The 26,245-nt window shown below is 37.6% G+C and overlaps 1 protein-coding gene across 1 annotated transcript in view; it reads left to right on the forward strand.

The window, feature by feature from the left end:
• Positions 1-26,245, forward strand: part of LOC124722062 (beta-galactosidase-like) — a 305,764-nt gene that overhangs the window by 230,560 nt on the left and 48,959 nt on the right. The window contains exons 9-10 of the mRNA XM_047247258.1: positions 252-527; positions 3,681-3,815. Coding sequence (XP_047103214.1) covers positions 252-527; positions 3,681-3,815 — 411 coding nt within the window. The remainder of the gene's footprint in view (positions 1-251; positions 528-3,680; positions 3,816-26,245) is intronic.

The following is a 26,245-nucleotide window of genomic DNA, read 5'->3' on the forward strand; positions in this document are numbered from 1 at the left end:
AAACAGGGAATTTTTTTTAAAAATCAATTACTTGAAAGTAAAGAATGTGTGTTTTGGCAACTGAGCATTTCACTGGTCATGTCAACAGTGAATTGCACTCTTTAAGTAAACAACAACCACATTATTCCATTAATTTTATAATTAAACAGTTATAAGAAGAAGAATAATTATATGTTTGTACGTAATTCAAAATTTGTCTGGTGGTTTTACACTGCTGCAATTTAAAAAATATATATTTTTTTGCATTTCAGTATTTACCTCTGCCAGATATTCCATTACCAGTTCCTTCAGAAAAGGGGGATTATGGTACTGTGACTCTGTATCCAGTTGCTGCTTTATTGAGTGATCTGTTACGGGAAACACTTGGAAAAAAGTACAAATCATCATTGTATCCTAAGACATTTGAGCAATTAGGGCAAAACAGTGGTTTTATATTATATGAAACAATAATTCCAGATGATTTAAGTGATCCTGCACTGCTTGATGTACCAGGAGTGAGAGACAGAGCAATTGTTCTCATTGACAGGGTAATAATCTTGTACCATTTTTGAACTATAGAATAATATTAAAGGAAGTTATTTAAAAATTTTACTATGGAAAAATAGTTATGTGAAACAGTATTCACTTCTATTTGAATTCTCATCTTTTTTAAATATAAAATTTTAATTATACAGTATTTTTTATTATAATCATAAGTCTGTTCACAATTCCTCATTAAACACTGGCTGTCTTACAGGGTATCTGGTTAAGTCATTACATATATAGTTGATTACAAGATCATTTTTACAGAAAAATTATTGAAAACTTAAATTCTACTTGTTTATCAAAATTTATAAAAACTGCTATTATCAATTTGTTTTGAATTGGTGTTCTAATAACTAATCATAGATCTTACATTTCAAATTACTGTATTATAAGGAAAGGACTGAGCATGTATTGTAACTTTAAAAAAATTTTTAAACATTAATTTGTGTATGTTTCTGGTCTTTTCCAATCTCTGTCTTTGTATATAAAAGTGCACTTTGCCTCCAGTGATGTGACATTGTATGTTCTCTCTGGTGTCAAACTTATTTAACTTGACTGAATTATGCAATAAATTGCTGAGAATCATCAAAGTTCCAGTATTAATTTCTTATACTACTTGATGACTGATTTCAAGCCTAAGTTCATAATCATATCATCCAATAAGCTATGCAATAACAGACATTATGACAGCCACATGAATGTTCATTGTAGTTAAACACACCTCTAGTATAAAGCAGAATGGAGTTGACCTTCACTCGCAGAAGTTGAAGTTCAGCCCTGTACTGCTTTATACTAAAGATGTGTCTAACTACAGTGAACATTGCTGTAGATGGTGACATATGTTACTGCATATATGATCTGATAGCTTAGGCTCAAAACTAGTCACCAAGTAATAAAGGAGATTAATACTGCAACTTTAATGGCTCTCTGCAATTTATTGCATAATTTTGTTAGCTAGAATTGTTGCCGATGTCATGCCTTCCAGAATTCTGGAAATTAGTAAATCATTTAAATATCTTTTGACATAAAGTAATTCTTTATAGATGTACAGTCACTGTCTTAAGCATTATAAAATACACTCCTGGAAATTGAAATAAGAACACCGTGAATTCATTGTCCCAGGAAGGGGAAACTTTATTGACACATTCCTGGGGTCAGATACATCACATGATCACACTGACAGAACCACAGGCACATAGACACAGGCAACAGAGCATGCACAATGTCGGCACTAGTACAGTGTATATCCACCTTTCGCAGCAATGCAGGCTGCTATTCTCCCATGGAGACGATCGTAGAGATGCTGGATGTAGTCCTGTGGAACGGCTTGCCATGCCATTTCCACCTGGCGCCTCAGTTGGACCAGCGTTCGTGCTGGACGTGCAGACCGCGTGAGACGACGCTTCATCCAGTCCCAAACATGCTCAATGGGGGACAGATCCGGAGATCTTGCTGGCCAGGGTAGTTGACTTACACCTTCTAGAGCACGTTGGGTGGCACGGGATACACGCGGACGTGCATTGTCCTGTTGGAACAGCAAGTTCCCTTGCCGGTCTAGGAATGGTAGAACGATGGGTTCGATGACGGTTTGGATGTACCGTGCACTATTCAGTGTCCCCTCGACGATCACCAGTGGTGTACGGCCAGTGTAGGAGGTCGCTCCCCACACCATGATGCCGGGTGTTGGCCCTGTGTGCCTCGGTCATATGCAGTCCTGATTGTGGCGCTCACCTGCACGACGCCAAACACGCATACGACCATCATTGGCACCAAGGCAGAAGCGACTCTCATCGCTGAAGACGACACGTCTCCATTCGTCCCTCCATTCACGCCTGTCGCGACACCACTGGAGGCGGGCTGCACGATGTTGGGGCGTGAGCGGAAGACGACCTAACGGTGTGCGGGACCGTAGCCCAGCTTCATGGAGACGGTTGTGAATGGTCCTCGCCGATACCCCAGGAGCAACAGTGTCCCTAATTTGCTGGGAATTGGCGGTGCGGTCCCCTACGGCACTGCGTAGGATCCTACGGTCTTGGTGTGCATCCGTGCGTCGCTGCGGTCCGGTCCCAGGTCAACGGGCACGTGCACCTTCCGCCGACCACTGGCGACAACATCGATGTACTGTGGAGACCTCACGCCCCACGTGTTGAGCAATTCGGCAGTACGTCCACCCGGCCTCTCGCATGCCCACTATATGCCCTCGCTCAAAGTCCGTCAACTGCACATACGGTTCATGTCCACGCTGTCGCGGCATGCTACCAGTGTTAAAGACTGCGATGGAGCTCCGTATGCCACGGCAAACTGGCTGACACTGACGGCGGCGGTGCACAAATGCTGCGCAGCTAGCGCCATTCGACGGCCAACACCGCGGTTCCTGGTGTGTCCGCTGTGCCGTGCGTGTGATCATTGCTTGTACAGCCCTCTCGCAGTGTCCGGAGCAAGTATGGTGGGTCTGACACACCGGTGTCAATGTGTTCTTTTTTCCATTTCCAGGAGTGTATGTAGGGGTAACATGAATGCAGATGGCTGATGACTGTAGTGGATAGAGAAATGTAGAGGAGACTATTATCCAGAAATGGATGTCAAATGGTTGATGATGTTTGTTGATGATGAAGATATATAAAATTGGATGTCTGTGATTTGTTCCACATCCTCTAGGATAACCTCTCTAAGGATGTGTGGAATAAACATTAAATATAAGAATTTTAATCCTTTTATAAAATATTTAATCTGTATCAATACTTTGATGTGATCCATATCAGAATGAATCTCCTCATTTGGAGTTTCTGAAATCTAATCTAATCTGAGCTGTTTCTTAAGCTCACAGAGGATTCTTGTTTCTGGGATGAGAGTTTCCAGGAATTTCACTTCCTTTGTGATTAAATCTCACACATGATTATGTTTGTTAACAAATACACCATTTAAATAGAAAATTTAAAAAGTCACATATTCATTTCACTGTTTTATCTACATTTAAGTATATTGAATGCATCTAATGATGTTGGAAACATTCAGTTCAGATTTTCTGGCATTAAGTTCATATAAAATTTATGTAAAGTTACATCTGTTTCAGAAATGGCTTGATGTTATTTATATTATTTTATGTTCATGACAAAATTTTGACCCTATGTTTCAATTTTTATTGTCATTTTCAGATGTTTGTCACAGTTCTCAGTCGTGCTCAAGGGATAACCTCAGCAGCATTATTAGCCAGACCTCGTAGCACACTACAGCTGCTTGTAGAAAATCAGGGAAGAATCAATTATGGGTCAGAAATGAAAGATTTTAAGGTATTTATTAGGACTTAACATTCAGTTTTAGACGGAATTTTAGTAGGAGAAAATGATATTTGAGAAACTAAAGTCTACTAAGTAAAAGTTTTCGATCACCTGTTTGTAATGATATACATTGTTTGAGTCTGTATGAATCTGTCCCTCACTTTTCACTAAAGTGTTAATTTCATTAGTGGGTTTGAATTCTTTTTAAAGCCTAACTGCCACTTCAAGAATGGTCACCATAGAATGAGATATGCGAAATCAACACATGCCTGCAAAAACAACTAATGTAATTTTTTGCTGGGCATTTTCAGAGCTTAAAATCCAAATATGGCTAGTGTAATACTGTAGTAATGTCATTCTTTGAGAACACCAGTGACAAAATAGAGCATTATTTCTGATTCATGAGAAATTTTTTAATGCAATCAAAGATTCAACTAACCAGCTTGCAGCAGTAAGTCTGTGATTCCATATTTTGCACAATGAAATTGAGTATTCAGATGGAAGAAATCACTGAGCTTCCATAGCTACCAGAAATGTTATTCATTACTGACCAACAGTGGCATTGGAGATTTTTAATATATTTTACGTTTAAAAATTATATAGCCAAGATTCTATTTATTTACTTGTTGCACTAATGAAATGTAAAACAGGCTGGAAACTTTTGAGTAAATTAAAACAGAAAGTCATTCTAGACAGTGTTCAATATATATTTTTATTTGAAAGTGAAACTTCCATATTACTTTAGAATGAGAATCATAGTGAATAGGTTTTGTATTTGCAGTTAGTACATAAAAATGACCATCATTTACTGGAACCACATTGTTGTGCTTAAATAATATTTAACCCACTGAATTGAGCAGTTTGAAATAAATAGCACAGGTTCTATTTCTTATTGTAATGCAGTACTCTAGAAATTTTAGCATGCAGTAATTAATACCACATTAAGTCAGTGACATTTGTATTATAAATTACTGAAATGTGCTGATGCCTAATTTGATGTGCATTCACTTGGATGGTATAAAGGTTACAGTTTCATGGTAATTGGAGATGGTAACTCAATTGAAGGAAGAAACTATCCTGTCATTCACCTGAATCAATGGAGATAGTCACAAGATACTGAAATTCAGATGGTTGCATACAGATTTGAAGTCCATGTCTACTGAGTGTAGATCGAGTGTTGTAATTACTGCAACACTTCAATGAGTAATTTACCTGTTGATGGAAACTTTTGTAGTAAGCAAGTCGTATTACAAAATACCTTGGAATATTTAGTTAGTGACTTAAAATATGACAACAGCTAATAATGATTATCAGCTAAATACATAATCCTTTAAATGAGTTTTTAAAATGACTGAAAGACAGATTGCAATTTTTTCTGTTAGTGGCTTCACAGTGATGATAACAACAACTTGGTAAAAAAAAAAGTCACTAAAAATAATGATGACCAAAGTTCTTCTACACTGAGGGGCCAAAAGTGATGGAATAGTGATATGCACATATGCAGGTGGTGGTAGTATCACATACACAAGGTATAAAAGGGCAGTGCATTGGCAGATGGCAGAGCTATCACTTGAACTCAGGTGATTCATGTGAAAAAGTGTTCAAAGTGATTATGCCCACATGACAGGAATTAAGAGACTTTGAACAGGGAATGGTGGTTGGAGCTAGATGCATGGGACGTTCCATACGGAAATCATTATGGAATTCAATATTCCAAGATTTACAGTGTTAAGAGTGTGCAGAGAGTGCCAAATTTCAGGCAATACCTCTCACCATATACAATGCAGTGACCAATGTCATTCACTTAATGACTGAGAGCAGTGGTGTTTGCATAGAATTTTCAGTGCTAACAGACAAGCAACACTGAGTGAAATAACCACAGAAATCAGTTGGGATATACAATAAACATATCTGTTGAGACAGTGTGGTGAAATTTGGCATTAACGGGCTATGACAACAGACCAACGTGAGTGCCTTTGCCAACAGCATGACATCATCTACAGAATCTCTCCTGGGCTCATGACCATATCAGCTGGACCCTAGACCACTGGAAAACTGTGGTCTGGTCAGATGAGTCCTGATTTCAGTTAGTAAGAGCTGATGATACGGTTCGACTGTGGTGCAGACCCCATGAAGCCATGGACCCAAGTTGCCAACAAAACACTGTGGAAGCTGTTAATGGTTCCATAATGGTGTGGGCTGTGTTTTCATGGAACAAACTGGATCCTCTGATCCAGCTGAACTGAGCGTTGACCATCTGAAGCCATTCATGGGTTTCATGTTTCCAGACAATGATAGAATTTTTGTGGGTGATAGTGCACCATGTCACAGGGCCACAATTGTCATGACTGGTTTAAAGAACATTCTGGATAATTCAAGTGAATGATTTGGTCAACTAGACCACATGAGTCCCATGGAACATTTATGGGACATTATCAAGAGGTTAGTTCATGTACAAAATCCTGCACTAGCAAGAGTAATAGAAGGCAGATTTCAGACTACCTAACAGATCAAAATGAAAATTTATGTTCCGACACTGACAATGTTGAGTGTTTATGGAAAAAGTTCAAGGCAATCATAAAATGCGTTTTAGACAGGTACGTGCCGAGTAAAACTGTGAGGGATGGGAAAAACCCACCGTGGTTCTACAACAAAGTTAGGAAACTACTGCAAAAGCAAAGAGAGCTTCACTCCAAGTTTAAACGCAGCCAAAACCTCTCAGACAAACAGAAGCTAAACAATATCAAAGTTAGCGTAAGGAGGGCTATGCGTGAAGCGTTCAGTGAATTCGAAAGTAAAATTCTACGTACCGACTTGACAGAAAATCCTAGGAAGTTCTGGTCTTACGTTAAATCAGTAAGTGGCTCGAAACAGCATATCCAGACACTCCGGGATGATGAAGGCATTGAAACAGAGGATGACACGTGTAAAGCTGAAATACTAAACACCTTTTTCCAAAGCAGTTTCACAGAGGAAGACCGCACTGCAGTTCCTTCTGTAAATCCTCGCACAAATGAAAAAATGGCTGACATCGAAATAAGTGTCCAAGGAATAGAAAAGCAACTGGAATCACTCAACAGAGGAAAGTCCACTGTACCTGACGGGATACCAATTCGATTCTACACAGAGTACGTGAAAGAACTTGCGCCCCTTCTAACAGCCGTGTACCGCAAGTCTCTAGAGGAACGGAAGGTTCCAAATGATTGGAAAGAGCACAGGTAGTTCCAGTCTTCAAGAAGGGTTGTCGAGCAGATGCGCAAAACTATAGACCTATATCTCTGACATCGATCTGTTGTAGAATTTTAGAACATGTTTTTTGCTCGAGTATCATGTCGTTTTTGGAAACTCAGAATCTACTCTGTAGGAATCAACATGGATTCTAGAAACAGTGATCGTGTGAGACCCAACTTGCTTTATTTGTTAATGAGACCCAAAAAATATTAGATACAGGCTCCCAGGTAGATGCTATTTTCCTTGACTTCTGGAAGGCGTTCGATACAGTTCCGCACTGTCGCCTGATAAACAAAGTAAGAGCCTACAGAATATCAGACCAGCCGTGTGGCTGGATTGAAAAGTTTTTAGCAAACAGAACACAGCATGTTGTTATCAATGGAGAGACATCTACAGACATTAAAGTAACCTCTGGCATGCCACAGGGGAGTGTTATGGGACCATTGCTTTTCGCAATATATATAAATGATGTAGTAGATAGTGTCGAAAGTTCCATGCGGCTTTTCGCGGATGGTGCTGTAGTATACAGAGAAGTTGCAGCATTAGAAAATTGTAGCGAAATGCAGGAAGATCTGCAGCGGATAGGCACTTGGTGCAGGGAGTGGCAACTGACCCTTAACATAGACAAATGTAATGTACTGCGAATACGTAGGCAGAAGGATCCTTTATTGTATGATTATATGATAGCGGAACAAACACTGGTAGCAGTTACTTGTGTAAAATATCTGGGAGTATGCATGCAGAATGATTTGAAGTGGAATGATCATATAAAATTAATTGTTGGTAAGGCGGGTACCAGGTTGAGATTCATTGGGAGAGTCCTTAGAAAATGTAGTCCATCAACAAAGGAGGTGGCTTACAAAACACTCGTTCGACCTATACTTGAGTATTGCTCATCAGTGTGGGATCCATACCATATCGGGTTGATGGAGGAGATAGAGAAGATCCAAAGAAGAGTGGTGCGTTTTGTCACAGGGTTATTTGGTAACCGTGATAGCGTTACGGAGATGTTTAGCAAACTCAAGTGGCAGACTGAAAGAGAGGCGCTCTGCATCGTGGTGTAGCTTGCTCACCAGGTTTCGAGAGGGTGCGTTTCTGGATGAGGTATCAAATATATTGCTTCCCCCTACTTATACCTCCCGAGGAGATCATGAATGTAAAATTAGAGAGATTCGAGCACGCACGGAGGCTTTCAGACAGTCGTTCTTCCCGCGAACCATACGCGAATGGAACAGAAAAGGGAGGTAATGACAGTGGCATGTAAAGTGCCCTCCGCCACACACCGTTGGGTGGCTTGCGGAGTATAAATGTAGATGTAGATGTACTTTCACAACTATGGATGGCTGTCAAGACAGCATGGCTCAATATTTCTGGAGGGGACTTACAACAACTTGTTGAGGCCACGCCACATTGAGATGCTGCACTGTGCCAGGCAAAAGAAGTTCTGACACAATATTAGCAGGTAACCCATGACCTCTGTCACCTCAGTGTATTTAATACACTCACATTTCAGTTTCAGTTTTAATTTATTGCTCATAACATATATTTTTGCATGCCTGAGCATTATCAACCAAGTATAAAGTTTTTACAATTAAAATTTTTTTAGTTTACATTATTTCTTATGACATTATAATTCATGATAAATTCAAGTTATAAGGGCATTTTTGGACAAGCCTCTGCTTGACTTGCTTTTTAAAAGTATTCCCTGTCAATATATTAACTTCTTTTGGTAACAAGTTATTAAAAAGAGCTCCTTTGACATGGGGCTTTTCGCTGTTAAAGTTAACCTTCTGTTAACCATAGTAAAGTACTTTCTAAGCCACACTTTGTTCCATAGTTGAGAATATCCATGTTTCTTTTTGTGTCTTCTTTCACTAACATTGTAGTTTCTAGTATATTCATGGCATAAGCTATGAGAATATTGTGTCTAATGAATAGGGGTTTGCTAGAAACTCTCGGTTTTACTTTTGCTATGATGCACAAGGCTCACTTCTGCAGTACTAAAACCCTTTTCATATTAGTTTGACATGTCCTATCCCACAGCACTATTCCATAAGGCAAGAAAGGGTACACTAATCCATAATATACAGTCCTTCAGGTTTCAGAATTAAAATATGATGTTAATCTTCTTTTCTATAAGGCCAGAAAGGGTACACTAATCCATAGTATACAGTTCTTAGGGTTTCAGAATTAAAATATGTTGATAATATTCTTAATACATATAGACTGGGTGTTATTTTTTTACAGACATAATCAGCTTCATGCTTCCACAAATGTCGATCATCTATGCATAAACCCAATAATTTACAGTCTGTACAGGTTTTTGGTAGAAAGTCATCAGTCACAGTATTTTGTCTGTTTGGACCACTTGGTTTAAAATGAACAATATTAGTTTTTTATGTGTTTGCTTTTGGTTGTCTCTTTCAAAGTGAACTCTTGCCTTTTCAATAAAGTTAAGTATCTCTTCAATTACGCTGGGTTCACTGTTTGCACAGCAAACACCAGATGTATTGTCTGCATACATAGTGATCAATTGCTTATTGTCAAGAGAACTTTTGAAATCATTTGCATACGGTAGCAGATGAATAGGACTGGACCTAATAGGAAGCCCTGTTCAACACCAAAATGCCTACTGCTTATACTTGACCTTCTCCTCTCCAGTTTTTTTTTTTTTCCATTAGAGTATGTAAGCTCTGTGCTTTGCTGTCTACCATTTAAATATGTTTCTAGCAGCTGCACGAGTTTTCAGTGACACCACTCTTAGCAGTTTTTGATACGAGCACATCATGATGTACTCTATTAAAAGCCCTTGAGAGATCCAGGAATACTCCTGCTGCTTGGGGCTCTTCATTTATTTTTTCAAGTATATGAGGACAAATTGTACTGCTTGTCACGAACCCGCTCTACTTTGCAGGAAAAGTTATCTCCATAAGGACACCATTACGGTGTGGCTAATGGCTATATAGTACTTTAGTAGAGCTGGCCATGATGTCTCCTTTGTTGATGCTGCTGAGTCTGCGTTGTCCATGTGGCTTCTTGATGTCTAGGCGATGATTCCTTTGCTGCTCTGGGTCCAAGAAAAGGTGCGGGTTTTTTAATTATTACTGGACTATCGAAAAATGACGCAGTATTCCACGGTTTCTTTGTATCAAAAACACATTTATTGCCAAAACTATATACCCAACTACACTCAACTGCAGCCAACACTCAAGTGGACAAAAACCCATTGTAGACCAAAGATCACGGTCATAAGCTACAAAGAACGTACAATTCCAATATCGATTATTGATCGCAACACCTAACTTAGTATTATCTTAAGCAAAAGCTTTTTTAACATGACTTTAGTGTATAACATAACAAAATGACGTCTATTTGTCAGTTCCATTACAATAGCTCCCCAAGAATTTTGTAAGTATGAAAATGTGAACAAAATTCTGACAACAGAATAATGGAACTGCCAAGAATAAAATTTTAAATAAATTAAAATTTTTAATAGGACTGTTTCCTTTTAATTATGCTAATACTGAAATTGTTATACTAAGTAAAGGAAAACATACAATTTTTAACCTTATAGTAAATGAAATACAAAAGAAGATTCACAATTTTCACTTAAAAGAGTCCATAATGTTGTAGCACTTCATATGAAACCATTGAAAGACTGTAACCTTTAACTGCAGGCGTGTTTTATTTTCTTTTGTTGCCCACTTTTCACACTACTCACAGTCTGTCCCACATTGTCCATCTGCACATAGGTGACTTCCATTAAAAGGTCTGATTTCTGCTTGTCCTGCAGTGCGTCTGTTTCCAAAGCTTAGCTGTTTGTATCGCTTCATTGACTATAATGCCATGTTACCTAAAAATCACATACAGAGATCACCTTTTGGTTACAAAATGTTTATATGTAAGTACATGGTTAGGATACATAGTTAACCTTCTGGTAATGTTTATCTAGTGGGAGAAGTTTACAGTATCTGTCTGAGTAATACTACACAGATATGAACTGGTCCAAAAAAAGATCCTTTAAATAATAATAAATTCAATAAACATGTAATACAAATGCATCAACATATTGGGTGTAAAATGTCTTATCACAAAGACATTAAATTGTTTTCAAAAGTTAAGTTACAGGCAGTTTGTTACAAGGGTTCATATTCACAGTAAAAGTGCAAAGGTAGAATCATGGATGAAAGTTTTGGAATGGTATGTATCTATCAAAATTAAAAAATATTACTGCCTGTGCATTTGCAGTGGTTGAGAGAGAAATATACAGTAATTCATGTGGTTTACTGAAAATGATTGTCTCCTTGTAGAGTTGGACATTTCAAGCACTTAAGTGTGTAGTAATTAGGACTCTGCCTTTAAGAGTAAAATATTTAAAAAACTTAATTGTTGCAAGACAGATCTAGTGCTGATTAGTGGCTTGCATTTTAAATGATGTCTCAACAAGTGTGGTGTGAGAGTTACACAAACTAAAATTACACAAATTATCAAACATCAATCAAATTGCATAAACATACAGAAATATCAAAAACTAACATGGCTAGCATATTACACAGAAAATTCATTGCAAACACTTCATACAGTGAATACATATTAAACTTATAATAAACATTTTCAAGGGCACAAAACTGTATCAAAATCAGACAATCTTTTATATACAAAATTTCAAAATTTCCAGTGAAAAACTTTTGCTGAGTCACCTTTTAACTTTCTCAGACTAGTCTTATCCCTTTTGTTTATACAATTTCAATGAAACAATATTCCTTAGCCCGAGAACTTTCCTAGATTTAGGATACACCAACCGGTATGCATTTGGGTGTGGATGCTCTACAATCTCGAATGGACCAATGTATATATCAAATAATTTCTTTATTCCAGAAGTTAGAATTTTTGATTTCTCATGTGATTTTACTAAAACATAATCTTCTACTTTTAACTTGGTTGCTTTGATCTTGCCATCTTGTTGTCTTTTTCTAATTTCCCCCTGTTTTATCATTGTTTCTTTGACTATGGCTTCACGTTCATGCATATTCATCATTGTGCATGGTGGAAATTCTATGAGTTCAGTGATAATGTTGTCTGGTTTTAGATGAAACATAATTTCATAAGGTGAAAATCCTGTGGAAGTGTGCTGCAAGCTGTTCATAACATCTTCAAAGTCTCGTACATGGTCGTACCATTTAGGATGTTTATGACTGCAATATGTACGACATAAACGTACAATCTCGCGCATATACCTCGCAGCTGGGTTTGACAATGGATTATATATAGATATTTGAACATGTTTGATTCCCGATTTATCAACAAAGGCATTCCAAACTTTTGACAAAAACTGAGAACCATTATCTGACAAGATTGCTTTTGGTTTCCCAACATTTAAGAAATAGTCTTTTTCAACTTTTGTAACTATCTCTTTACCTGTGGCTTTTCTGACAGGATACAACTTGATTAGTTTAGAAAATACATCTACCATGACAAAAATGTAGCAGTGGCCACTCCTACTCCTTGGAAGCGGCCCATAGAAATCAACAGCGACTAAGTCTAGAGGTTGTGCAGGAATAATGTTTTGCATTTCACCTTGACGTTTTCTGTTACTTACTTTGACTCGTTGGCACTTATCACAAGTTGACAATTCTTTTCTAACTTTCTTGGCCATATTGTAGAAGTATATGTTTTCTTGTAATTTCTGCATACACTTCTGTATGCCACAATGACCATAGCTCTCATGACTGTACCTAATTAACCTCTCAGCTTCCTCCTCAGGCCAGCATAGTTTCCAATTGTCTGAGTCTTCGTCAGTTCTTCTAAACAGAGTACCTTTAAACACCTTATAGTACTTGTCTAATTTTTCATAGTTCTTTTTCCCTAAACAGCTCTTTACTAATTTCCAATTTGCATCATGGTTCTGGCTCCTCCTGATTTTATCACACAATGATCTAACAACTTTTTCATCTGTGACCCCTTTAATATACCTCATTTTAAACTGTTTTTCTTCATTCTGATCAAAAATTTCTGTTTCCCGTCCTACTGGTAGCCTTGATAGAGCATCCGCAACTATGTTCTCAGTGCCTTTAATATACTTAATTTCAAAGTTGAATTGTTGTAAATACAATGCCCATCTTGTAAGCCTATCATGATAGAGCTTGCATTCCTGTATATAGCTTAAGGCTTTATAATCAGAGTACACTATTACCTTATGCCCAAGTAAATAGGTCCTGAATTTTGAAAATGACCACTGTATGGCTAATAGCTCTTTTTCCGTGACTGTATAGTTCTTTTCATGCTTCACTAACATTCTGCTTGCAAATGCAATTGTAGCATGAACTGTCTCCCCATTGACTTCTTGTACTTGAAATAATTCAGCACCTAGCCCATAATCACTGCTGTCAGTATGTAAACAGAAAGGTAAATTGAAATCTGGTCTGTGTAACAGGTTCTGGTTATTCAGTTCCTTTTTTATTATGTTGAAAGCCTCTTGACAATCTTTACTCCATATCCAAACAGTGTCCTTCTTTAACAAGTTACTTAGACAGGGTGTGTTTAAGCTTTGTTTAGTTACAAATTTTCTGTAGAAGCCACATAGCCCATTAAATGATTTCAGTTGTTTTCTGTTACGGGGTATAGGAAACTCTGCAATAGCTTTAATTTTGTCTGGATCAGCCAAAATTCCTTTTTCTGTTATGACATGTCCCAAAAATTTTAACTCAGGTACTGCAAATTTGCACTTTTCTAGTTTTAGTGTCATTCCCCCACTTCTAAGTTTCTCACACGCCTGTTTTAAAAGCCCAACATGCTCATTCTAATCTTGTCCAGTTACTAAAATGTCATCTACATAAATCACTAATTTGGAAACAGGTTCCTGCCCAAGCACATGGTCTAAAGCTCTAATGAATTCTGCTACCAATGAGTTCAAGCCAAAAGGGACTACACAATACTGATAGCAACAGCCATTGTAAAGAAAAGCAGTGTATTTCCTAGATTTGGGTGCCAGGGGTACTTGGTGAAAGCCTGAGGTAAAGTCTAGACTTGACATTAATTTTATGTCCTTGAACTTGTGCAACTGCTCATCACTGTTTTCAGGGTGGTCTGTTTCCCTGTATAAGATCTTGTTTAAAGGCCTGGAGTCAAGAACTATTCTCACTCCCCCATCCCTCTTTGACACAACTACCAGTGGGTTATTATAAGCACTGATACTCCTTTCAATAATGCCACACACTTCCATCTTATGTAATTCTTTCTCAACTGCTGTACATTTTGCTATGGGCACACCATATGGTTTTATGAAAAATAGGTCATGTGGTCTTACTAGCAAAGTACATTTGTAACCCCTAACTTTCCCAGGAATGTTGCTAAAGACATCACTGTATTCCCGTAACAAAGACTCTAGTTCCTGTTTTTGCTCATCATTTAGACCGCTAGCTTCTGAAATCTTAGTGTTTACCAGGGTGTTGAAATCTACTTCACTTAAATCTAGCTCTGTTACGTGTTTGTCAACATATCTTTTCTCCTTTGCAAGATTTATAGTGTTAAATTTATCATTACACAAAACTGTATTTGATCTGACAAACTTGGTGGAGATACATCCCCCATCTGGTGTTGTTATGATAAGTTTTTGTCCTCCCCAGTCAAATCTTGCATCTACACTCCGAATCCATGACATCCCGAGAATACTGTCCACACTGAGGCCTGGTATAATTAGGCATCCATGTGTAAATGTGACTCCCTCAACAGTAAAAGATAACAAAGTTTGTCTTTTCACAGTTTTACTATGTTTTCCTGTAGCCCCTCTTATTTTCACCCCAATGACTGGCATTTCAATGTAATCTTTCTCGCACTTCAGCTTTTTGCTTAGAATTTCAGATATCCCTGACACCTGACTCCCTGTGTCTATAAGGCACTTGCCTTCCCAGGTACCAACTTTTGCCCTAAATAATGGACTACCTATGTCATCTCCTTTTTCAGGCTGAACATATTCATACAATAAATCATTTTGAATTTCACTGAAACAATGACTTTCTGACTTACAAGTACCTATATTACTGTCACCTTTATTATCTATGGTCATTACATTAACACACACATCATTAGCACTGTTGCTTGCATTGATAATTTCATTGATCCAAATATTTTCACCCATATAACATTGTTAACCACTAAGGTATTTATCCTTCAGTTGTTCATCAATAATATGTTTAGTGTTTTGCCACCAATGAGGATACAAAATTTGAGACATATTAAGAATCATTTTTCTAAAATTGCTATCATTTTTAATTGCATCACTATTTAGCCACATATTATAAAGAAATAATTCACCTTTGTTCATTGCAAATGGCAGCCTACTTGCACAGTCAGTTTTACTGTTCAGGGAATCTTTATCAGCTGCCCAGGTTCCTTCATAAGATGTTGGATTACAGAGCCTATTGGTTGTGACACTGGCATTAACACCACTTAAACTGTTAATAACATCATTGGGTACATCTACAACATGCATATCAGTTTCTCCCACAACACCTAATGCCTCCATTTCCTCTTTCAAGCAAACAAAATATTTTTCACCATCCTCATGTATCATTAAATCTTCATTTTCCCAAATACTACAATCTCTCTCTCCCAAAAACTTAAAACATTGCTTTCACACCCAAGTGTACTTAATTCTTTGCTCGTTAAATCAGTGTCAACAATTTGCTCACCTGGTTCCTTCATCAGTGCATCAATTCCTAAATCATTTAAATCATTAACCTGCTGGTCATCTGACAAACTAAAAGCTTCTGCCCATTCATAAAATTCAACTAAGTCAATTATTTTCTCTGGCTCTTTATTACAACCAATGTGTTCATTCTTAACAGGTACTGTGTTTAGAGGGTAGTACACATTCATAAGATAACTACTCATTACTTGAGACGTATCTCTTGGTGCAATGTAGTCACTGTTATTGGTCCATCTATTATCTATGCTTTTCGCCCCTACCTTGTGGACCGACAATGGAGCGCATGCTAGTTTGTTACTTCATTACTTCCCATAGCATTTTGACTCCTGGTGTCACTATGCTCACGCCAATTCCTGTTTTCAGACTCCTTGTAATTACTTCTGTTCCAATTGTTCCCAGATTGTCCTCTTGAATGGAAATTATAGTTTTCCCTTGAATGGAAATTATTACTAATATTGTGACTATTTTGTTCCCTATGATGAAAACTATGGTTGTTGGGCCTACCGTTTTCCCCCCTGTTAAAATTAGTGTTTCCCCAACTATGATCCCCATCTCTTTGCACGTGATTGAAATAGATTTTTGGTTTCCCCACTTTGTCTATAATCCTGTCAAGTTTGTCCACATAGTTTAGAAATTGTTCAATGTTGTCATCTGGTCCATACACTAGGTCCCATTGCACATCTGTTGGCAACCTTCTCTTTAAAGCATCTATCTGTGTGAGCTCATCAAAGGGTTTACTCAAATGTACAAGTCTATTCAGTTGATTCTTACAAAACTGTTTCATAGTCCCCTGTGTTTCTCTATAATTTGGTCCATTCGGGAGCTCGCTCTTTATCCTGGCTTGTTCAGTTTCAGACCAGAACCGTTTTAAGAACTCCATTTCAAATTCTGCATAAGACATGTCCATAGAAAAATTTTGATTGGCCCATGACAAAGATTCCCCCTCCAAAATTTTTTTAACAAACTTAATTTTGATACTTTCACTCATATTGGGCAAAAAATTGTCTCTACAACTCTGCAGAAAGTCAACAGGATGCAAACTACACTCATCAGAAAAGTTTTTAACTGGAATATTGGATAATAATGTAGATGTGTTAACAGAAAAATTTTTGTTAGCTACATCATTGCTAAATATTTCAAACTTCTGGTTTAACTCTGATACTGTACTTTTTAATTCACTAACATCTGTCTTAGTTTCAATCTCGTGGAGTTTTACTGTGTTACTGACTGCTTCCACTTTATCATTCACAACATTTAGTTTCGAATCTACTCTACTTTCAAGATCTACTGCCATAGCTTTTACATTTACACAAACTGTACCTATTTGACTATTAACATTAACAAAACACTTTGCATTTTTCTCTCTGTCTGTGACCAGTTCATTTTTTACAGACTGAATTTTGTTACTCAGTCTAGATTTTACTTCTCCCACTTTAGATTCTACCGCCAAAATCTTTTTTTTTTTGCCTTGCTAAGTTTCTCGTCTATCTTTGATATATCGTTGAGAAGTTTATTACCCCAAAGTAAGACATTATCAAATTTTTTGTTCATAGCTCCCTCTAGACGCGACACTTTCTGATTTATAACCCGAAAACTGTCCGTGACCGTTTGATTCATGCTTTGCAATTGTTCTTCATTAGCTTGTAAGCGAGCTGCAACAGTCTGATTTAAAGCTAATGATTGTTCCATCATTTGTAACAGTGATTTAATGTCCGACGCCTCACGTTCTGATGAATTAAGACTCTGATCCGCTTCTTTGACTGACTCATCTTCCATTTTTATCAGCTACGTCCCCAAAGACTAACAAATTTTCACAATCCTGCTCGGATTCAGCACCACTTTCCTCTTTCACAATGATCATTTTCGTGAAATTTCACACACAAAATAATAAAAGGAATAAACAGCACTACACAAATGTACTTATCTTTTCAGTCTGGGTCCTCACTCGTGTGGTCAGTCCACTTTACTGTTTCGTTTCATCTCCCTTGACTTCCATGTATAGCACTTCTTCGTACCACATGGTCATTAGACTTCTGCAAAACAGATTTTGTCAATCCAGTACATATAAATGTGTTAATCCCGGACGAGCCCCCAGTTGTCACGAACCCACTCTACTGTGCAGGAAAAGTTATCTCCATAAGGACACCGTTACGGTGTGGCTAATGGCTATACAGTACTTTAGTAGAGCTGGCCATGATGTCTCCTTTGTTGATGCTGCTGAGTCTGCGTTGTCCATGTGGCTTCTCGTTGTCTAGGCGATGATTCCTTTGCTGCTCTGGGTCCAAGAAGAGGTGCGGGTTTTTTAATTATTACTGGACTATCGAAAAATGATGCAGTATTCCACAGTTTCTTTGTATCAAAAACACATTTATTGCCAAAACTATATACACAACTACACTCAACCGCAGCCAACACTCAAGTGGACGAAAACCCGTTGTAGACCAAAGATCACAGTCATAAGCTACAAAGAACGTACAATTCCAATATCGATTATTGATCGCAACACCTAACTTAGTATTATCTTAAGCAAAAGCTTTTTTAACATGACTTTAGTGTATAATATAACAAAATGATGTCTATTTGTCAGTTCCATTACATGCTGCTGACATGGTACTTCAACCTCTCCTGATACCATGCTGGAAATCACTTAGTATGTTAGCACTGTTGTAATGTGCAGGATTTATTAAAATATTATATTCTCTATCAGTTTGCTGAAAGTGAGATTAGGAAAATGGCTCTGTAGTTCTGTACATGCTTTATTTCCCCCTTTTTGTGTATTGGTTTAACTGCAGCCAGTTTCAACTTGAGACGGAACTCACCATTTTCTAGAAGACAGTTTATTAGATGAACTAGTGGTTTCATTAGTTCATGTTTGCATTTCTTCAATAGATATGGAGAAATTTCATCTAATCTTGCTGATTTTTTTGTTTCTGAGTCTATCAATAAGCTGGAGAATGTCATATGTGCTTCCTACAGGTAGTGTACTGCCATTCTGTTTGTTACTGGACTCCAATGTGTCTTTTATATCCTGTTTCATAGAGACATCATTTTCAATACTATTTATGAAGTAATTATTAAAAATATTTATGACTAGAAGGGGATCAGCAAAATCATTATTATTCACAGTTAATTGTACATTATTAATTTTAGTTTCTGTTTCAGTGTTTCTGATTTTATTTACAACTGACCACCAAGTCTTTGAAACATTATCTGAACCTCATATCTGCTGGCTGATTGTTTCTGCTTTTAATCTCCTAACTTCTTTGTGGTACTTATATTTGTACTGCTTGTACAGTTCTGTGTGTAACTCTGAGTTAGTCAGTCTGTGTAAGCTATGCATGTTTTCCATTTTTTCTTTCAGATCTTTTATTTTAAAATCTAATGGCACAGATTTTGATTTTAAATGTTGATTTTTCTGGATACTCACATTTTTAAATGGCATGGCTGTATTTAAGTTCTCAGTCAGAATTTCTGTGAACATGCTTCATTTATTGTTGACCCCTATGGTAGTACTTACTAATTCCCATGATTCCTAGCTTACACTGTGTCTTAGTATAGCGGCCGCAGCTTGTGGCCTTGCAGTCACGTTCTCACTTCCCGAGCATGGGGTTCCAGGTTTCATTTCCGCTGGGGTCAGGGATTTTCACCTGCCTTGAGATGACTGGGTATTTCTGTTGTCGTCATCATTTCATCTTCATTCATGTAAGTGGCAAGATTGGGCTGCGCAAAGGTTGGGAATTTGTATGGGCACTGATAACTGTGTAGCTGAGTGCCCCACATACCAAATTTCATCATCATCATCTTAGTATAGCACATAGTATTGGGCTGTGCTTATACATTTTTCTTGGTTTGAATTTGGTATTACATTTTAACACTAGTGTTTGACCTAGAGGTGACCATTTATGATGGCTGTTGAGGTGATTTGGTCATAATTTATGGTAACATGACCAATTAAACTATTATGTGTGTTAGCTATTCTGGTGGGTAATAGTTCAAGAAGATCTTTAGCCCCATAAGATGGGATACAATCTGTAAAACGTTTGCTTTCCTGACCATCAAGTAAAGTGTTGATGTTCAGATCTCCCAGTATGACAAGATTTACACTTCTACAACCTGACATTAATTTACTTAAAATTCTGGTAAGTGATTTCAGAAAAGCATCAAACTTTCTACAGGGTGTCTATATACACCTATGATATGGAAAGGAACAGTGCACAGTGTAAGTTTAAGAATTCCAATTTCGAAGTCTTTGTCAACACGGAAATTGTTTCGCCGTAGCATTTTTTCTGTGGTTGTTATGAACTTACATTTTCTTGGGTACATGGCAACATCACCACCTTTATTATGTGTTCTACAGTAGAACATAGCTACGATGTAGCCTTCTAATTTGCAATATTGAATGTTGCCCACTGTTTGCTGGTGTTTTGTAACTATTACTACATGTGGAGATAGTCCTGTGATAAATGATTAAAAAGCATTTATTTTGTTTATTAAGCCCTGTACATTATAAAGTAAAAGTGATAAATTATTCTCATGTGGACTGAAATCTGTTTGAGGCACATATGAAAAACATATACTTGCATCTGGTGTTGCACTGGTGGGAAGTTTTATTGTCCTAATAAAACATCGCTCTTGTCCTGCCGATGTATTGTCTAAGTAACCTGGTATTTCATGGTTAACTCTCGTGCAAATTTATTATTTTTGTCCTTAAGAGGGATGGCCTCTGCACATTCAATTTGCTTTGTACTACTTCTTGGATGTGTAGGTACATTATAACTAAGTCCTTCCCTAGTCTGTTGACATGTAAACCCCGGGATATGTTGTATCTCCTCCCTACACAGCTTATGTCCACAAATGTAACATTTTTGGATCTCATGGATATATTTAGGATCTGTTTATTTGCACTTTGCACTTCTTTATTTACACACAACCAGACTGGCAAGTCATGTCAATGTGGAACAGTGAACACGATAACGTTTGAGCTTCTCAGGTCATGTAGCTTTTGTTTGAGTGAGATTACTAGATCTTTTATTTCATTTCTTACTACATCATTTGTTCCTGCTAAGTACACAAAAAAGTCCTTATTTGTTGTTGCTGTTTTTATGTCATGGTTCATGGAAATCACTGCTTGAAATGTTGCACCTTGTTTCACTGTTAGTTATTTTGTGATTGCTTCTAGACTGAAATTCGGCTGCTATGTCCCATCCTTGACTATCTGCAAATAGAGTTATTTGACATGTTTTTGCTGGCTTATGAAAACTCTTTTTAGGCCTGCATGGTGGCACTGGCCCCCTTTTTTTGTGCATAATAGTCAACAATTCATCTTGAGAAACACTCGATTATTATTCACTGTTGGTGATTACACTCAAGTATGATTTTTTTTCTTTCTTTTTTTTCCCCTCTGTGGTTCAAAGTTACTCTCTCATTCTTTGTTTCTGATCTCATTTTTCTTCCGATGTGGTTCAACACAGCACTTTGAGATATTGTAGTCTACAACTAAAAGCACTTTAAAAGGGTTTTCACGCACCAAGATTGTGTCACTGGTACATTTACCATCTACACTATTTTGCAGTTCTTACGTGCTGTTTTTGAAGTGACTTTTGTCCACTTTTCGCTAGCAAGTGCAATTTATAACTTGCAGACCTTGTTGAGTATTTGGCTCACTTCGTCCAAGCTAAAAATTTGAGATATCCACTTTCAGAGTACTGATTATAAACTGTAAGCTTGACACATGTTCCTTTAACTTTGTGATTTCACCTTTACAATTTATACACGCTTTTGTTTTATTGGCAAAATTAACTCTTTTCTGTGGATCGTACATTTTTCTGTGTTGAATGTACAGGGTGTACGTAAAGTCTGGCGACACTTTCAATTATTCATTACACAAGAACTCAACATTGTATAGATGTCATACATATTGCATTTTGAAGAGAAACTCTGAAAGTTTTTTTTATAGACATTCAATATGCGAACCTTGAGTGACCCAGAAGATGTCAATATGGTAATCAAATATGCTCCACATTAACTGCACTCACACTTGGACATCTGCTTCTCTTTGCTGGGCACAAGCAACCCGTTATAATGAATTTGTTGTGCCAGTGGTAAATGGCCTTCCTTGTTGGTGGCTTCTTACTTTACTTGGTTCTGAACATCAGCTGAACAGCTGCAGCACACTTGCTTTTGTCGAAATCCAACACACAGAAAGCTCGCTCTGCACTTGAACTCGCCATGTTTGCGACTAGCGCTGGACTTTATGTACACCCTGTATATGTCTCTGCGACAAAAATTCAACTAGGTCTCACCAGTCCAGTGGGGGAAACATATGGGATGGGGTGTGCATGGGCTCACTGTCCCTCCTCCCCCCCCCCCCCTCCTCTCCCCCTCTCCCCCTCTTGTGGGTCCGCTCACATTGGGTCCTGTCGCATTGCCACCACCACCAGTCAGCTCGCACGCTATTTTTTCGTTTCTTTCATCAGTCAGCTTGACTGAATCGAGTTACTGAGTAGTTGTACTTTCCTATATAGATTTCACATTCACGTCATCATATTTTATATGTTTCTGTCTGGCACGTAGATAGCTAACACGTACCTACGAGAAAAGTTGTGCCCACTCTAGTGATCTCAATACGTTATAATGTCTGGCATTTGCTTGAGAAAAGTCAAGAAAATTCTTCTGTTTCCATGTGCAGAGAACCTTCAATACACAGCATTATAAATAGGGACTATTCACCAAATAGGAAGCTAGTTTACATTCAGAAGCAGAAATATTAAGGCTGAAGAATGAATAAGTAAAAAGTCCTAGTTGTAGCAAGTGCAAGTGTGAAGATTAGTCAAGAGAGAGAGTGATCAGTGGTTTTTGAAGTATTAATAATAGTAATTCATATTAACTTCTCAGTGAAAGTATCATTACAAGACTCATAACAATCTTTTTACTAATAACGTATCAATAGCTTCCCATACCTTACTTGTAATATGGGTTAGGTATGGGGAACTATTGACGTGTATATCTCCGGTAATAGTGAGTTTTGAGAAGATTCCTAAAAATGCATTGTTACTATAGAGGCCATCTATTGAATGTGCTACAAAGGAATGAACTGCCAGATGATGTCATCATTCGAAACTCACCCTTATATTGTACATTGTAAGGTACATATTGGCTTGTCGCTTTCACAGTAGGTGTTTGTTCACACTCCATAAAAGTCTGGAAGTGAACATTCTGGCAGCAAATGTCCTTGAAACAACCAAGTGACATATATAAGGAAAGCAGAATCGCTGCCAGGTAGTCAGTTTGAAAGTTACAATCGTTGCAATAACTTGGAAGTGATAAAAAGTTAATCACTGCGATTATTGGCTGTTACCACGGACTTCAGTCAGTGTTGTGCTTAGTGATATTAGAAGTATGCGGAGTGTGCCCCTGTGTGTTTTACTGCTAAGTGTACTAGTGTTGCATTTTTCAGCTTGAATAAAGTGTTTATTTGAGAATAATTGGCATCTAATTTACCTACATCATAACAATATAATAAAATGGATCATTATGTAATAAGAAAAAGAAAAGTAGAAACATCTGAAGATTCTGGTCACCATTTAGCCACAAAAACACCATCAGATGTATAGGCAGAGCCCAGCAGTTCTTCAAAACTTTCACAACAAAGTTCATCGACTGATTCCCTTAATCCCACAGATATTGGCAATTTTTTTGATATATTTGCGACAGGAAATATAAGTGGTCATATAAAACACAAGCTTCTCACAGCTCCAAGGAAACTTAGAAAAGGTTATATCCTACCTACTTAAGAGCACAACAAGAGGGGATGGGTTGAACACAGGCAAGTGCATGATAATCACTTTGAACAGTATCTATGGCTGGTGTCCTCACTAGTTAAAAAGGGACTTCTTTGCATTAACTGTTCTATTTTTGTGAATAATAAAATGGTTGGAGGAAAGAAATCTATTATTGTCAAGAAACTTGTGACTGAGTCACAAACAAAGTTTTCTAAACTTCCTGGTAAGGATGGTGACCTTGAGACCCACTCTCAGCTCAAGTACCACGGTGAAGTGTCAACAGATGCAAAATTATTTTTGGTGACATGAGACAGCCATGAACTTGAGGCCATAAATCAATTGTCAAGACAGAGAATGGAAAGCATTAGGGAAAACAGAGACTGTCTTGTACCTATAATAAAAACAATCATATTTTGTGGAAAGCAAAATATTCCTCTGCAGGGGCATAGAGATGATGGGAATCTATTAGAAAACAAAAATGATCGTGAAAGTATAGTGAGTAACTAAGGAAACTTAAGAGCTCTTGTAAGATTTAAAATTGACGCTGGGACTTGCAACTAAAACATCACTTTGAGACCACTAAAGCGAACGCCACTTACATAAGTAAAATAACTTGTAACAAACTTATTTCATGCTGCGAAACAGCGATGTTATCGAGAGTACTGGAGGAAAGCAAAGATTCTTGTTATTACAGCATAATCTTGGATGAGACTACATACATAGCGCACATCACCCAACTGACTTTAGTTGCACAATATGTAGATGGTGATGGCAAATTACCTGAAAGATTTTAGGGTTCTGTTGACATCCATAAAGACAATGACTGTAGTTGAAACATTGACGATGAAGTATTAGGTACTAGGATTCTAAGGAGAATGGAAAGCCTCTCTGTCACTGGAGAACTGTGAGGGTATAGGCTGTCATGGTTGCCCAGTTAATATGACAGAACTGAAAGAAGTTATGGCTACAATAAAAAAAGAAAGCTATCAATGCCCAAGTTGCAGTCATCAGATCAACGTCACTGTCTCTTGCAGGGTTGCAAAGTTACAAGTGTAAGAAACTTACTTGGTACTATTGAAGAAATAGTATCATTCTTTACAGCATATATCAAGTGGTTCTCAACATTGAAAAGTCACCTAAAACACTCATTGCAGTCACATTGTCAAATGAGATGGGCTGAGCAACATGATGCTGTTATTCAATTCGCAGCTGATCTCGGAACTGTTTGCAAAGAAATACAGTGCTGGAGGGATAGAAAAACAGCTGCCAAAGTCAATACTCTCCTTTGAGCTCTCTCTAATTGCGAGTTTATTATCACTCTGTTTACACTGAGTGACATCATGAGCAGAACATATCCAGTTAGCAAAGTCTTACAAGACCCTGGCTTGGACGTCGTGATGGCAAACTCAAAATTAGATATGACACTCAAGGTGTATGATGGCATGAGAGCTAATGCTGATAGCCACTGTGCTCATATTGTTGAAGAGGTGAAGGCAGTTGTGGAATAGTTAGATGCGGAGATGAGTGTACATCATCTTACAGGCAGACAAAAACACACGGAAAACTGTGATAATAATGATGATGATGCTATGACATATTGGAAAAGAACTGTTTTTATTCCAGCACTGGACCATTTTATGACTGACATGAGAGAACGTTTTGCTGAAGAAAATATTTATCATTTAAAATTCAACATACTTTTGCCCTCACAACTACTGAAACAGGACGGTAATGATCTGGGACATATATTGAATCAGTGCTTAACTGAACTACCATTCTTTGAAGAAGACTCACTCTTTGTGATTAAAAAGAGACTAATGGGAGAGATTCTTCAATACAAACAAATGAGCATAAATTCCCTTAATGATCATGATTGTGTTATGCAAGCATTGTCTGTCTGTCCTAGATCTGACTATCCTACTTTGCACACACTGTAAGAAATATTTGCATATCTACCTGCATCTATTGCTAGAAAGACATGGCTGAAGTTGACAATGAAAGAGGAACAACTAAATGGCTTAGCTCTGTTGAACACTCACCCTGACGTTGATTATCCTATTGATGATGTAATGAACCAATCTGCCAGGAAGAATAGGCACATAGAATTCATCATTTAAGGAAGAGAACCACAATTGTAACTTTTTTATACCATAAGGTGGCGTTGCCTTGTATATGTGTATAATCAGTTTTAATAAAACTTTCTTAACCTTTGCATGTGACTTGATTATTTTCTATGATGGTAAAAGTAAAGGTAGCTCAACATATCTTTAGCACCCCTCCTTGAGGCTTTTCTGTATCTGCCACTGCATCACTCGCACCAACATAAGTTGTAAACAGATTGTTTGTACCAAGAGATAAGCCTGGTTCTGAACCGGAACATCAGTGTTGTAAGCAAATTTTCCTCTAACCGAAATATTTCTTCAAATTCTATTATAATACAGGCTTTATGACATTGTGACCCAACTTGTAACTGTGACCTTGTGGTGGTGTTTGGGCATACAAACCCAAAGGTTGTCTTAGAGTATCCTATTGCAGTGTAAAATCTCTAATTAAGACTACAGTTGGTGCTACTGTAGGTGATGAAACCTCCAAGTAGGACATATCCAGTGGGTCCAACAGCAGTGCCTTAAACTGTGGTATCAATACTTTAGAGACCTATAACTGTGTCTTCATCATAATCTATTCTATGTTGTCACTTAGTTTAGCATTGACACCCTTCTGTA

The sequence above is a fragment of the Schistocerca piceifrons genome, chromosome X (assembly GCF_021461385.2).
Source record: "Schistocerca piceifrons isolate TAMUIC-IGC-003096 chromosome X, iqSchPice1.1, whole genome shotgun sequence".
In the NCBI taxonomy this organism is placed as follows: domain Eukaryota; kingdom Metazoa; phylum Arthropoda; class Insecta; order Orthoptera; family Acrididae; genus Schistocerca; species Schistocerca piceifrons.